The 16,918-nt window shown below is 38.6% G+C and overlaps 1 protein-coding gene across 1 annotated transcript in view; it reads right to left on the reverse strand.

Moving 5' to 3' along the window:
* Nucleotides 1-16,918, reverse strand: part of GREB1L (GREB1 like retinoic acid receptor coactivator) — a 129,705-nt gene that overhangs the window by 65,149 nt on the left and 47,638 nt on the right. Inside the window, exons 6-13 of the mRNA XM_077810384.1 lie at nucleotides 16,751-16,885; nucleotides 15,445-15,582; nucleotides 14,961-15,080; nucleotides 12,865-13,002; nucleotides 10,944-11,129; nucleotides 2,711-3,037; nucleotides 1,624-1,752; nucleotides 934-1,068 (exon numbers count right to left, since the gene is read on the reverse strand). Of these exons, the coding sequence (XP_077666510.1) occupies nucleotides 934-1,068; nucleotides 1,624-1,752; nucleotides 2,711-3,037; nucleotides 10,944-11,129; nucleotides 12,865-13,002; nucleotides 14,961-15,080; nucleotides 15,445-15,582; nucleotides 16,751-16,885 (1,308 nt within the window). The remainder of the gene's footprint in view (nucleotides 1-933; nucleotides 1,069-1,623; nucleotides 1,753-2,710; nucleotides 3,038-10,943; nucleotides 11,130-12,864; nucleotides 13,003-14,960; nucleotides 15,081-15,444; nucleotides 15,583-16,750; nucleotides 16,886-16,918) is intronic.

Raw genomic sequence — 16,918 nt, forward strand, 5'->3', positions numbered from 1 at the left:
GGTATTGTCTTCACTAGACAGCCTACTTTTTAACTTGAACTGCTGTCCTCTGCTCAAGCTACAAACTGCTTTGTCTTCAGTAGGATTTTACCTTGTTAGCTTGCTTGAGTTATGAACACACCCTTTTTTCCCAGTGAAGGCAAGACCTCACCAAGGTTTCAAATTTATCCATCACTTGCCTTATTACTAGCCCCAAAGGAATCTCAGAACTCATAGAAAATCAGTTTTACTTATTTTGCCAATACTATTATATAAAAACGAATGTTGAATGGTAATGTTCTGAAAAGGTAAGAGGTAATTAAATTCAACATTAAGACAGGGAGTCCATCCTCAGCTCATCCATTGTGACTGTATATTACATATCACACTGAACAATATAATTAAATAATAGTGGTATTTGTACTTCTAGAGCACTTTTGATACAAGAAACTTAAAGCACTTTCAAACACTGATTAAGCCGCATAGCACCTGTGTGTGGTAGGTATAATCAGCATTTTACACATATGGAAACTGAGGTGTATCATGGCTAAGTTGGCTAAGACACTTGCACAAGGTCACATAAGCAGTCTAGACACAATCAGAAACAGAACACAGATCTCTTGTGCTTTAAGCTCAAGACCATACTTCCTCTCCAGGCGTAACAGGGTCAGTCCAGAGAGTCAGCCATAAATGGCAATTTCTGTATGCTCCAGTTAGTTTGTAGCACAAACTTAGAGCAAAAAATATTTCAGCTTGAGAACTGTCAAAGGTAGAAAGAGGAAGCTTTTTGTGCTGTAGTAAAGTTATTATGAAAGAACCTTGGCCAAGATTATTGCTGCTGTTTTCTTTTTGTTTTCAGCCTGTGATATTAACAATTTTGGCCTGGCTGAACGGTGTCCTCAGACTACTTTGTGGCACATGCATTTTGTGAAATCCAGCAAAGAAAAACATTACCCGAGTCTTGTGCTGAAACCATGGTAGCTGCCTCCTGAGATGACACACATTCACTAACATCTCCATTAAAAGGGATTACAACATTGTCCCCTCGTTGCTGCTGCATTTTCTCTAGCAATTTGTCCAAATCATCACCTATTTAAGAATTTAAAAAATAAAATATGTCTGGAAGGAATTAAAGATAAGTGATGAAAATCTTTATAACACATGTTCCAATATGTCACATTGACTATCCTCAGTTTTTCTAGTGAATGGGCATTTGTATAAAGTTCAACACGAAAAGAAAACCACAGTTGGATGTTTCATATTTGCTCCTTTACAGCCTGCAGTAAAATTTGATGATCGCAAAGGAACAAATACCCTGAAAATATGTTGACTGATTAGCACACAGAAGCTGCAAGCAACTATGGATGCCCCACAACCAGATTCAGCCTATGAAGTGGTTAAAATAGATTGTAACAGGATGGGGAGCTCTCGCTGCCCAGCCAAGGAAGAGAGAAAGAACATGCCTTCATGCTCACTACACCAAGGCAGTGAGAGAAGGAGAGCTCTTCCTCGGCTTTTAATAGAGGATGGGGAGCTGCATTTTGCTCCCTGCGCCTTACATTAACCCCTGAATAGAAGAAGATGCACAAAAGAATCAGGAGATTCATCCGTTAGTAGAAACTTCAGATCCTTAAACTCACTCACCCAAAGACGTGTTTTTGAAATGTGATGCCAAGAAACTAACTTTTCCTGTGATGAGCTCATAACTGATCTCTTTTAAAAACTCACTGGTTGTCAGCATGCCTTCTGCCAGTGCTCTAGACTGATACTGACCTAGAGAACAGAAAGGACAGATCGAGGTTAAATACAGTGCATTCTCATAATAAACTCCCCAGTACGTAATGGCCTTATGGAAGTGACATGCTCTACTAATTTTCAGCGTTGGATCTCTCCTGCCTTTTGCAGAAGAGACTGGGGGGTATCAACAAGAAACACAGTCAAGTCTATTCTGATAGGACACAGGAGAATATATTCTGTCATTTTAGCACATTCTTTGCAAGCTACTGTTCACAGACATGTGGGTCCATGAGCTATTCTGTACCAAAAGGAGGTATACAGTATAAGAACTTGCTCCTCAGAAGGGATGGAAAATTCTGGTAAAATGTGAAGAGGAAGTTGTCCACCAGAGTGAAAAAAATGGGACAAGACTAATTTGTTTACATAAGAAAGGGAGGAGTGTAGTCACAAATTCATCTTTCAGGCATACACATACACATGTGCACACAACTTTATTATAAAAGCCTGTTGTGGAAAAAACAGCCTGGCAGAAACAGTGCCCTATATTTTATATTCTTATGCAAAATAATTGTAGTCTAGTCATTTGGATCAGGTGGTCAGCATTGCAATGTAAAAATAGTACAGTTGCCATGTAAACTAGGGAAAGATATGCACACTATTTTGCATAAGGGACATTTTGGGCCCATTCCCCAAGGCAGCCATGCAGAAGAGCAAGGTTTCAGGTATCCCAAAGCACAAGGACCCTGTAAGGCTAGTGAATCTGCTTCAGGGAGGAGCTGCTGGAAATCATGCAGCTATTCTTCCCTCGCCAACCAATGTCCCTGTAGACACTACTACACAAAGTCCTAGTGGAATAAAAGGAGAAAGAGAAATATTATTGCACAAGTGTAAAAGGGGAACAAAAACTATTAAGGAGAGGTTAAAGATGAACCACTTGATCAAAATGCATAATGCGACTGCACATGTAACTGCATCATATTGTAAAGTTACTCACCTAAGACTACTACACAGAACTCATTTCCTCTATTCTTTGATGCACAGATTGCAACAACATAATCTGGTAGCCTTTGCTGATGTTTCATTTCATTGAGAGATCTCAGAGTTTCTGAAATGCCTTCAGCCAGAGAATTCTGGGTAACAACCACATGCACCAGGTCCTGAGATACACTGGTGATTAACCTAGCAAGCCAAGGGAGTTGACCTGGTGACACTGAGATACACTGACCACTCATTTGCAAGGATCGCTCTCTCAGTGTGAACTCCTGCATAGCTTTCAGCATGATCTGTTCAAATTCCTCCCTGAGAGGTATCTGGTCAGGACCTACATTAAAAAATAACATCATCTGTCATCAAAAAGTTGTCACACCAAGATCAATCATTTGCTCATCTAGTTACGACATTCTTTTAACATTATATAGCATTTTTCACATTTTTTAAATGGATACTTACCAGTGTGAGCATATTCTCATCTCTTCATTGTAGAAGCCATTTTGTTTTTTAGATAACAAATATGGCATCTCCTCCCCAGCTTCTTTGCCCTCAATAATCAGAAAACTGTAAACTAGATACATCTAGCCTCCAGGCATTCAGAGATCAAAAATCTCAGTGCTCACTTTCAAACCTTAATCATGACTATGCAACTTGCCAAAGATACCAGAAAGTCCAGCATTCTGCTTTTTCCCCAGTATTTCTACAAGTAAACTGACCATGTATACTTGATTCTGATTTTTTCAATAATGTAATGTAACAAAACTTCAGACTTCTAATCTTAAGAGCTGTATATATAATGCTGGAACTTGTCTGTTGGACTTTCAAAATCTATGTCATGAGTTTGAACTGCTGAGTTTGAGGTATAAGGCTTTATATCTCAGTATTGATCCCTACAGTTACCCACTTTTATTAACATTTGCCTTACTAAAATAAATCTAATGAGCACTTTCCAAGGACAGAATCATAGAATATCAGGGTTGGAAGGGATCTCAGGAGGTCATCTAGTCCAACCCCCTGCTCAAAGCAGGACCAATCCCCATCTAAATCATCCCAGCCAGGGCTTTGTCAAGACTGACCTTAAAAACCTCTAAGGAGGGAGATTCCACCACCTCCCTAGATAACCCATTCCACTACTTCACCACCCTCCAAGTGAACAGGTTTTTCCTAATATCCAACCTAAACCTCTCCCACTGCAACTTGAGACCACTACTCCTTGTTCTGTCACCTGCTACCACTGAGAACAGTCTAGATCCATCCTCTCTGGAACCCGCTTTCAGGTAATTGAAAGCAGCTATAAAATCCCCCCTCATTCTTCTCTTCTGCAGACTAAATAATCCCAGTTCCCTCAGCCTCTCCTCATAAGGCATGTGTTCCAGACCCCTAATCATTTTTGTTGCCCTCCACTGGACTCTTTCCAATTTTTCCACATCCTTCTTGTAGTGTGGGGCCCAAAACTGGACACAGTCCTCCATATGAGACCTCACCAATGACGAATAGAGGGGAAGGATCACGTCCCTCAATCTGCTGGCAATGCTCCTACTTATACAGCCCAAAATGCCATTAGCCTTCTTGGCAACAAAGGCACACTGTTGACAACAAGGGCACACTCATATCCAGCTTCTCAACCACTGTAACCCCTAGAATTGGCAAATATCCTAGAACTGGCAAAACAATATTCATAAACGTAGAACATGAAATAGCCATACTGTGCCACAATTCCTCCCCAGTGACACAGGAGTGAGATTCACAGATATAGATTTGGTATTTCATCATTTTGACCTTCAATACCAAAGAGCAGCCATTAGACAACAAAAATATATAAAATGTCGAATTTCACTTTATGGTTATTTGAAGGCAAAAAATCCTCGGGTGAGGTGGGAAGAGGAAAGGAAATGGAATGTTTTTCTGAGAAGTGGAGAAAGGAATTGTTAAGAGTCAATTGCAAAAATCTGGAAACAGTTTGTCATGACAAAAGCCTACAACCAGTCTACTATCATCCGATGAAGTGAGCTGCAGCTGTAGCTCACGAAAGCTTATGCTCAAATAAATTAGTTAGTCTCTAAGGTGCCACAAGTACTCCTTTTCTTTCTACCATCACTGCTATCCAATACATATATGTGCACACCACATTAATATTGTATTATATCCAGCATGTAGGCAGTTATATTAACTGAGTTATCTTCTGTATTCCCCCTTTTGGTAGATCTATGTTTATACCTTCCCTTCAGAACTGACTCAGTTTCTGAGATATACCAAAGTATTACATCTCAGATCTTTGAAGAGCTGGTTTAGGGGGAAATAACTGGTAATAATCTGCTGAAAAAATTGTTGAACTGGCAGGGGGGAAGAAGAAAGGGAATGATCACCATAATAACTCCTGGGGGAATTCTGAACCAAAAAATTAAAAATTCTGCACACAATATTTTAAAATTCTGCAATATTCTGCATATTTTATTTGTAAAAATAATGCAATATAATTACTCTTGTTTCAATTATTTCAGTAATTTATTTAAACTACAATACAATGGATGGAGAATCCAAACCCTCTTGCCTAATAGTAACATAGCTAGGTTTGACCCTTTATTTCTAGTTATTAGTCAACAAATATATGCAGCCATATGCTCAGTGTTACATCATAGGCAACTGAAGACCAAATGAGGGTTTGGGAATCACACACTCAATTTATATTGGCTACTGACCATCTCCAGAAAGGTCAGTAGGAAACAGTTCATGGCGCACATTTTCATAGGAATTTTTTTTTCAGTCCAAAATTTTAGACCAGTTCTAATTACTAAAGCACCGTAAGCATTTATAAGGCCATACTGTCCTTTACACCACTCTGGCAGTGTAAAGGAGTCTTAAAACTTTTACACCTGTTTTATACTCCTGGGGGAATTCACAAAGACAATAGGAACAGTTCACTAAGCAGGCAGGCTGCTACATTCTGCTCTCAGGGAAACAGAGCCTGCCCTATGCTTACCTCCTCAGAAACATCCAAAGCCCTTCCCCTCCATGGAAAGTTGCCACAAAAGTGAGTAATAGGGTCAGAACGTATGTCTTTCTCTGTTACATGACTGCCCAGCCTCACCCGCCCCCTCACAGTGATTTACATCTCTACCAGCTGCTCCAGGTGCCCAAACAAACCTGCCTGCACTGCCGGGGATCTTCGCGTGCCTTTTCCTTTGCTTCCCTGTCAGAAGTCATTTTTCTGTGGGGAAGCAATGAAATCTGTGGGGTACATGAATTCTGTGCAAGTGTAGTGACACAGAATTCCCTCAGGAGTACATAATGAGAGACTACATAACATCTGCAACATACTACAGAAAAAAACCTAAAACTATCCAGATACAAAAGCAAGACAGGCTGAAGGAGATCAGTTAGGTAGGACACAAACTTTGGAGGGCAAAGGAGTTCAAGCAAACCCAAGAAAGGTGGAAATAATTATATAAATGGAAAGACCCCAAAGTAAGGAGGCCTTACTGAGATTCGAAGTGATGTTAATATACCCTATCAAATTCATCCCCAATTTGCCATATGTTAAGTATTCCACTTAGAATGCTGCTTAAGAACAAGACAGAACTGCACTTGAAAGATTAAGAGAAAAACTTTTCAGAATTAAATACATTGTCAAAGAGGCACCAATATGGAAATATTTGCAGATTAACAAAGAGCCTGTTATCACAACTGATGTGTGATGGTCTCTAGGCCATATTTCTTCATGGTGATAATCTAGTGGCACATACTTCCAAAGCACTGATCAATATTCAACAGAACTATGATCAGATGGAAAAACAAATGTTAGATATTGATTTTGTTTGTGAACATCTTTGTGAATATGTTTGTGCATAAAAAATTGTCAAGGTAAAAACAGATGAGAGGTTGGAAGCCTCAGTACAGAAACCACTGTGCAAGACACCATTTAAACTTCAGAAAATGATAATGAAATTTTAAAAATGCACATTAATTGTGAAATTCAAATTTGGTTAGGAGCTTCTTAATGTGGACATGCTTTCAAGAGTACCTGTAACTGAAGAAAGCAGGGAGCAGCAGAAAGAGGGATTTGAAGTAAATTGATTCAAGTGCTACCAATTTCTGAAACAAGTTTGGCAAGCACAGGTGAGAAACACAAAACAATTGAACCAAACAGCTTGAGAGAATAATTCTAAACATGTGGCCAGCAAAAAAAAGCCAGGTATATCTCCTAGAATTAAAAAAAACCCACACACAATTTATTGGGATTAAAGAGATTAAATTGCTACATATGGTGAGATTCTGTTCAAAGGGCATTGTATCATAATACCACAAAACATGAGGTTGGAAATAGTAAGTAAGTATAACCCACAGTGCCCATCTGGGTATTCTATGGTGTAATAAAAGAGTTCAAGGTGCCCCACACTTGTCACCCATGAATGCTGACATCAAAGACAAGGTATCCAAATGTGAAGTCTGTAATATATACTTCAAAAAGAATGCAAAGGAACCACTGAAACCACACAGGTTTCCTGATCACTTTTGGTCTGGAAAGATTACAACTTAACAGATTACTGCTCAGTTTTTTTTTAAATTGAGGTATTGCACAATTGCATATATATTGCAATATAACAACTCACTGTAAATTTCAGTTTTCTATAGATGAAACAACAACCGAAACTGTCCCACAACCACAAATGGATCAGTTTTGCAATACTCTTTGTGGTATCAGTTCAGGCACATTATATAAAGCCTTTCCTATGCACAGTCAAATGAGTTAGCAGAAAAATCAGCATAAAGAGCAGACAACTTGATTAAAAAAACCCTGAGGAGTCCAGCAGGCCGCAGCATATTACCACACAACTCACAATATTCTTTTTGGGTCCCCCATTCAGAGAGATTCATAGGCAATAGGGCAAAAACCATAGTGACAATGCCTAACAAGTTTCTTGAGCCAAAGGCAATTAATTCTGAAGTAATAATAGAAGAGTTACTGGAACAGAAGAAATGTTATGATAAGAATGTCAAACAATTAACCACCAATGCTAATAAGAGAGACTGTTAGATGGCAACCTGCCAAAGTACCATCTGCACCAAGGTAATGAACCATAAATCACCCCAAGCATCAATAAAGAGGAACAGGAACCCTAAACAAAACCACGGGAGACACTGGCTCTGTTTTTTCTAAGGACATCAAAAATGCTAAGACAGTACTCCTGTGCTGATCCAAGAAACACATGCCTGCCGAGTTAGTGACAATGAAAAACACCAGGAGTAGTAAACACAAGAGAGGTTATTTTACTTCTTTATTTGGCACTAGTGTAACTGCTGCTGGAATAGCGTGTTCAGTTCTGGTGTCTACAATTCAAGAAGGATGTTGATAAATTAGAGCAGGTTCAGAGAAGAGCCACAATGATTAAAGGGTTAGAAAGCATGCCTTATAGTGACAGATTCAAGGAGCTCAATCTATTTAGCTTAACAAAGAGAAAGTTAAGAGGTGGACTTCATAACAGCCTACACGTACCTACATGGGAAACAAATATTCAATAATGGGCTCTTCAGTCTAGCAGAGACTGGTACAACATAATTCAATGGCTGGAAGTTGAAGCTAGACAAATTCAGACTGGAAATAAGGCGTAAATTTTTAAGTGAGAGTAATTAACAGTCCAAGTCAACATATCCATAAATGATCTGGAAAAAAGAGTAAACAGTGAAGTGGCAAAATTTGCACCTGATACAAAACTACTCATGAATAGTTAAGTCCCAGGCAGACTGTGAAGAGCTACATTAGAATCTCTCAAAACTGGGTGACTGGGCAACAAAATGGCAGATGAAATTCAATGTTGATAAATGCAAAGTAATGCACATTGGAAAACATAATCCCAACTATACATATAAAATGATGGGGTCTAAATTAGCTGTTACCACTCAGGAAAGAGATCTTGTGGACCGTTGTGGATAGTTCTCGGAAAACTATCAAAAAACAGTCAAAAAACTAACAGAATGTTGGGAATCATTAAGAAAGGGATAAATAAGACAGAAAATATATTGCCTCTATATAAATCCATGGTACACCCACATCTTAAATACTGCGTGCAGATGCAGTTGCCCCATCTCAAAAAAGATTTATTGGAATTGGAAAAGGTTAAAAAAAGAGCAACACAAATGATTAGGGGTATGGAATGACTGTCATATGAGGAGAGATAAATAAGACTGGGACTTTTCATCTCGGAAAAGAGACGAGTAAGGGGTGATATGATAGAGGTCTATAAAATCACGACTGGTGTGGAGAAAGTAAATAAGGAAGTGTTATTTACTCCTTCTCGTAACACAAGAACTTGAGGTCACCAAATGCCATTAATAGGTAGCAGGTTTAAAAGAAACAAAAGGAAGTATTTTTTCACACAACACACAGTCAACCTGTGGAACTCCTTGCCAGATGTTGTGAAGTCCAAGACTATAATAGGGTTCAAAAAAGAATTAGATAAATACATGGAGGATAGGTCGATCAATGGATATTAGCCAGAATGGGCAGGGATGGTGTCCTAGCCTCTGTTTGCCAGAAGCTGGGTTTGGGCAACCAGGGATGGATCACTTGATGATTACCTGTTCTGTTCATTGCCTCTGGGGCACCTGGCATTGGCCACAGTCAGAAGACAGGATACTGGACTAGATGGATCTTTTGGTCTGACCCAGTATGGCCATTCTTATGTTCTTAATTAATCATTGGAAGAACTTACCAAGTAGATTCTAAAAGAGCTGCTCTAGGAATTATTCTGGGGAAGTTCTATGGCCTGTGCTATACAGGAAGTCAGACCAGATGATCACAATGGTCCCTTCTGGCCTTGGAATCTATGACTCTATGAAAGCTCCAGGTGGTGGATCCTGGGTAATTATTCTAAGAATAAGAAGTGGCAATGTGATCAGAAATCCATCAAGATTCAGAGATAGTTGTTAGCAGTAGAACTGCGCAAAAAATGTTCTGTACCAATAACAAGCCAATACAACTAAGGCAGTCTCTGGATGTAGCATTCTTCTATCTACTTCCCAGACCTCTCTGCTTCTTACTCTTTTGAAATCAATTTGCTCTAGATGAAACTATGAACATTCTCAATGAAATCACCTTTTTTTGAACACTTTTCAAGGACCCAGTAAAAAAAAAAAAAAAGATTTTACCAGTGGTCCAAAATTTTCCTTATCGTTAATTCCTGATATCAAAAAAGGGAAAATTCCACATTACTTTTTATAGGAAAATCCTACAGAATTTAGAAGGGAAGCATCCAATAGAGCTGTAAGAAAATTATGCTAAAAGTATTCATAATTTAATTGAAAACAATAGTCTTTTTTTGTATAGCAGTGAGAGAATTTTCTATCAAGCTCTATAAGATGGTTCAAAACATCTATGGAAAGGTTATCTTTTTCTACTGGTTTTTTGGATAAGGAAAGAAGCCCCAGGAAGAGGCATGCTGGGGGAAACATTTATCTAGTGTAGAAAATGCAATGCATCTCTCTTACAAAATCACCATGCACCTCACTGTGCTTGGCAGTCTCTGTTCAAGGGTGACCAAGGACTAAAATGAAAGGGAAGATGCAGGTCAAGACTGACACAGCTGTGGGAGAAGGCTTACACAGCACTTGCCCACGCTATTCTCTATGCCTTTAATATCTTACGTTTATGTTAACTACATTTTACACTAATGTAGGGAAAGTGGCTATCCACAAAGGGTTAGAAAATCTGCAACTCACATGACTACCATAAATTCTGTCTAGAGCACATATTAAATACATTTAAGAAAACAAGAATTTGTTGTGTACTAAATAAATTGCTTTAGTTTGCACAACAGAAGTAGTTTTCATGCAAATGTTGCAGTCCCCAAAACAATGGTGACAACACATCTGTAAGCATCTGTCATGAAACTCTGAATGAAAAAAGGACTGGGTGCTCTTAGAAACGGTTGTGAAAACAGGTGGTTTGATTCCCTAAGCAAATGAAGTATTTGCAATGCAGAATTATATTTGATTTTCACAAAGGTGACCTTGGTCACAGGGAGGACAGAGAACAATATCACCCTTCAAATTCACCTCCTTTTCAAGCAGATTTACAAAATAGCACTGGCACTGACTCTAGATAGAGACTAGGCATCTCTTCGATCTGCTAGACAGACAGAAAACTGGCTACCAGCAAGAGGTAGGACATACTGGAGATGAAGGGAGAAAACAAAAGTCGTAAACAATAAAAACTGGAATGAATATGAGAAATGGCTTACCTAATCGGACAAGATACTGTATCGTTAAAAGAATCATGTTCTCTACACTTAGTAACTGACCGCCAGTCAATCCCAAAAGATCCAAATCCTTGTTCTCCAGCTGTGGAATCTTGTAGCAATTCACCAGCAAGGGACTTACTACAATATCACCAACATTGCCATAGAAATAGGGTAAAGTGCCATAACCTTCAAAAACAAAAATAAAAATACTCAAAACAAACTATTACACAAAATCTTGCAACAGTTATGTTCCCTAACTTCTGCCTAATGCTACATAGCAAAAGATGGGAGGACAGTGACCAAACTGACATTATTACTGTCTACAGAAGAAATCAAGTATGCCAATAGTGTATTACCCTGTATATGTCAATATCGATTTACCAGAAGTTACTGTGATGGTCTGCCCAGCAGCAAGATAGTAATTATTTATTCAAAGACAAATATCAAAGTAATCCGTTCAGTTATTACCATGACCTTTAAATGCATAAAGCTCACATTACCAATAATTTAGCGTGCAAAATCTGCAGAACTGCAGTACAGAAATCTTAACCTGATAAAAGCAGCACAAACTGAATCAAATGTGCTTCAGACACTGCTGTACTGTGTACTGTTTTGATGAGCATCTTAAAATTTAAATGCAGATAGAAAGTTTTATTTTCATGAATGGTTTCACTAAGACATCAATTAATAACAGAATCTTTCTGGTAAGGATAAGAATGACAGAGATAGAAACAGACTACTTTTTTCTCATGTAATTTTTTCAAGTACATCTGGTACTATACTACCAATAGGACACTTTTTCTCCAGGGACACCAACATTGGTCCCACCGGAGGACTGCACTGCCAACTTGCCAGGACCCTCATCTTTCATAAGGAAATGCAGTTATGGAAATTATAGAACTGTATGCTAAGGCCTAGGCTTTCTCTAGGCTGAACTTCCATAAAATAAAAAAAATACAAATTAACTGTAATCCTAACCTTGCAATCTTTATTCACGTAGGTAGCCCCATTAACTCGAGAGGAACTATGTATAAAGACCAGCTGTGTGAGTAGGGATTTAGAGCAATTTTCCACTACTTAATTTATGATAATTAATTCCAGGGGTCATATGGGTAAAAATGGTTCCCTAATATGCAGGGTGCTTTATAAAAAGGGGTAATATTGCACTGAATTGAACAATGATGGAATTACCCCTTCAAATAGTGGCACAACTCCCCAATTTGAGTAATTTTCTTTAATTATTATTATTTTGCAGTAACACACCTCAAAGGGACACTTTCACATTAAAAGTCATATTTTTAATGTAACAGCAATGTCCTTACACATAGTATATTACTAACACCACACTGTATACAGGTGAAATATTTTAATATTCTAATTTATATTTTATTATTCATGCTGGCTGCTTACTTTTTCCATTTCTCGTTGTTTAGACACGGGGGGGAGGTTGTGGGAGGGGAAAGCTAGTCAGTTTTGATTGGTCAGTTCAACATCAATTTCACTTTCTCGGTTTCAGGCAGTAGCACAGGGCTATAAGGTTTGGTTGTAAACACAGTAGAGGAATGTTTATTTGTCTTGGAAAACTGTTTGTATTGGAAAGTTGTTTTAATTCCAAGGAAATAAGCCTATTCTTAGATTTTATACAAGCCTTGTTTATACAAAACCCAAATTTGAGGTCTAATCTGATCTGGCCAGGACCCTTTTGTATGTCAGGTCTTGGCAAAAATCACCCAACTTCTCATCGTAAATATTGCACAATTAACACAAGAGGCTGCTGAAAGTCTTACAAAATACAGTGACCTTCAGTTGTGCTTACGGGCTGATCACAAAAGTGAATTTCATTACCTCAAAAAACCTCAAATCTTTTGAACATGCAGTTATTCAAGAGGTACAGTGTTGCTTATCACAATGTGAAGCTTACCTATAAGAATCACTGGTCTGATTCCTGAGTTATTCAGCAGGTTTTCAGGAACTATTACAGTCTCCCCTGCAGGGATGGGCTGAGGCTGTAAAATTCCAGTTAACATGGATTGAGGAACTGGGACTGACAAAAGGGGCTCTATAAAATAAAGAAAGAAAAACTTTCATTACCAAAAGGCTCATACTGTGATTTGGCCCTATGAACAAATAAACACTCCTGCAAATCACTAACTGCAATAAAATTCAAAATACCTTTGCATTTCCTATTACAGTTTTAAGGAATTTAAATTAAGACCCAATATCCTTCCCTGGCCCCACCACTAAAATAAAGCTTTTCTCTAACTACTGTATTGTTTCGGTGAGAGGGAGAGGAAAAATCCAGGTTTGAATATGCATCTTCTAACAAAGCCAAGTACTAGGAAAAGTGTTCACACAGGTCACTTTTCAATGCTACCTGTCAGCACAAAGAAGGAAGAGACCTCCCTAACTTCTGACCTACACTATGTAGACTAAAATCTCAAAGCTGTTTGCATACCACTTTATACTATTCTGAAGCTATAGAAAGATGAAAACTACACTTCACTCATGAAGGAGCAACAGCAGCTTTGAAAACAGGAAAAGAAAGCACAATGCCTCAGTATTATAATCTGTCAGTATAATACATACTTCATAGGGATATTATGAGACTTCCTTAAATTGTTCATAAAGAATTTTGCAATCCTCTGATGAAAGGTGTTAAAGAAATTCAACTTTTTTTAATTGTGGGAACTTTTCCGTTTCTAGAAGTTTGTTTAATTCAGAACTTTCTCTCTGGAATGCAACATGGGCATGCAATAGATCTATGCAAGTAAACTGACAACAACAACAACAAAAGAGAAGATGGCTTCTGACCCCACATGCAACTGGTTTGAAAACTTCCATGTTTAAATGATAATTTAAAAATGTTGTTCAAGTGTTTTGTCAGTAAAAGTGTATTCACAGTTACCACAAAAGGACGGAGTGGTCGAGTGAGAGGGCATGAGTCTGGGAGTCAAGAGATCAGGGTTCTAACTTTCTGTATTACCTTCAGCAAGTCATTTAAGACAAGGTCTTCGGAAGTGGCTACTGATTTTGAGTGCATGTAGGCACACAGAGGGCCACGCTTTCAGAAGTGCTGAGCTCTCCCCCTGTGGATGCTTAACCTCTCTGAAAGTCAGGCCCAAGGTATCCCAAACTGAACACCCAGAAATTGAGGCACCCAAAAGTCATTGGCAGTTCTAAAAATGTGGGGCTTAACTTCTTGTCTCAGTTTCCCTTTCTGTAAAATGGGGATAAATGATGCTTACTTTGCTTTGCAAAACACCTTGACTGCTATAGCTTAAAAGTATTATTGCGGTAAGTAGTTATATGATTTAAATTACCACTTTAGAATATATAAGTAGTTAATATACCTTTTTATTTAACCCTAACTCTTATCTCAATATGGATGCCAACATTACATGGTCTTGATGGAGTCCTAAGGATTCTCAATCCCCTCACTTTCAATGCCCAATATCATGGTGGTCATCCTTTGAGAGCTAAGGATGACTTGATGGGATTTTCATCAATGCCATTTTATTCTGAGTGGCCAAAGTTAAGCTATGCAAGATCCTCCCTCCCGTGCAGGAGCGGAGCATCCGCATCATGCTCTCCCAGTCTGGGAAGTTCAATCTCAAGCTGAGAGCCAATGGAAATTACATCTATTTATTTTTATATTTGTATATACAACATACCTATACAAACAATTTTGGAAGCACCAAGTTATGGATGGTTAATCATGTGTTTGTATTACTACTATCCTCATCCTCACTTCTCCCCCTCCCCATTAACTGTCATGCTCTCATACTGCCTCATTTTAAATTAGATTGTAAGTTATCTGGAGCAGGGACCATATCATCATACATGTTTATAGAGTGCCTAGCAAAACCAGGCCCCAACCCGAGTAAGACCTGAGGTCATTACTTTCCACAGAAGTAATCATATGTCCTGCACAACGGTTCAGAGAAGCACTACCATGCTACTGAGCTGGAGGAGCAGAAGTTTTAGTCATGAAAATTCACATAATTATTCAAGTTTTACCTGTTCTTGTAAGAGGCCGAATTGTCGGAACAGGTACAACTAAACCAGGAGGTGGGACTGGTGACCCAGGAGACCATCCCCGGTGTCGTTTCTTTGGTGGCCCAGAACTAGACATTGATGCTGAGGAGAAATAAATAAAAAGATCATTCAAAATACTCTTCTTCCCACATCCCTTTTACATTCAGATACACAAACTCTGGGCTGGATTTTGACCTCACACAGTTTTTATGTTGGCATAGCTCTACTGAGTTTAGAGTTACTCTCAATTTACATCAGGCCACATTCTGATCTGAGAAACACTAATATCTATAATGAGGTGTGTATCATTATCATCAACACTCAAGCCAGCAACACACTACATCTCAGGGAAGAGTTGTGGAAACAGCTACGGTGGAAAAGAAAACAAATCTACAGTTTTCAGGCTCAACAGTATATGCAGTAAAGAGTTTAAAATAAAATAATAAAAACACAGATTTTCTTTTACCTTGATCTACCGAAAAACAGACAGGGCTGGGGGAAGTTGAGTGTGGCATGGGCCGAGAGAATGTAGAGCTCAACACGTTATTTCTTCCTCCACTACTGTTTCCATTTGCAACATCGCAGTTACGCAGTGTAAGTGGAGCTGAATACAACAAAATACACAGAGAGAGCCGCTTTAGACAATCTTTAAAACAAAATAAATCATATTTCAGAACGTAAAGCAAGAACAGAACAAGACTGGTGACTGAGTCAACTTTCGTCCTGGGGCATCCACTGGAGAATAACTCAGGCACTGGCAGCAAAATTCTGATCTTTAATTAGGGCTTCTGTATTTCGGGGGGGAAACAGAAAAAAAACAAAGCCAAAAACACAACCATAAAATCTAGTAAGAATTTTGAAGCATCCTTATTGAAAACTGGAAATGAGAAATATGTGTGTCATTAATTTAGCTTCTAGGAGATCTGCGGCCTCTTTATATATCTTTTACCTCACTTCTTAGGCTAAAAGTGATGAGAGATACAAATTTTTCCAATAGGCAGCATGGGGAGATTTACGTTTAGCTTGGTAAATTTTAGATTTCTTCTTCTGACTCTTATAATTTTTGGAATGTTTACTACAGAGTTTCATCGTATTAGTGGGCAGTGAGGGTGGGAGCAATTCAATTTAAAGTTATATTATTCTGCAATAAAAGGGGGCCTTACTTTACCTACAGAGTCCTATCTTCAACCATAGTCACCCAACAGGACATCATAATCCTGCACAAGTATCTTAAAATTGGCAATTCTCAAATCTGGAACCAGTATTAATACCTAGTTTATATGCCTGATTACTGATTTCATTGTCCAAATGAGGTGTCTAGATATCCCACTGCGATTAAGGATTCACAATTCAAGCAATGAAAGAATACTAACACTAGCCCTCCTTTAAAGGAAGGTAAGTTTCATGCAACATCTCTGAAGAGGCTACATAAGTCATTCATGGAGAACATGTAGACAGATTAGGATTCTTACCTCTTTTACTGAGAGCTATTTAAAGGTGCCATGTCACCCAAGGTTGAATCCATGGGGTTGTCGTCTCTCTTATGGAGCTCAGCCAGGGAAATAATTGGTCCCCTTTAAAGTATAGTGACCAAACTGCCAGGTTTGAGAACCAGGACACTATCCAGGGTGGGAATACCAATGGTAGTGCAAGATGTGCATGCGCAGAGTATTGAAGTGGTACACAAATTTGGGGGTATGGATAACAAATGTACCCACTACTAGACAGACAGCTCATTATCCCACTTGGCTTTCTGTAAAGTAAATTATTACCTGTGGCAAATGTCTTTCCTACAAGCTGCACAGACAAAGCCAGTGGTTTCACTATGTTCTTGTTCCGGGATAGGTCTTGAGTTCCACTTATATTAACAGCAGAAGATGATTTTGCTGGACTGAATACTGAGGAGTCTGACAAAAAAATTTGCTTGATTAAACAACTAT

Source organism: Eretmochelys imbricata, chromosome 2, assembly GCF_965152235.1.
Source record: "Eretmochelys imbricata isolate rEreImb1 chromosome 2, rEreImb1.hap1, whole genome shotgun sequence".
NCBI lineage: Eukaryota > Metazoa > Chordata > Testudines > Cheloniidae > Eretmochelys > Eretmochelys imbricata.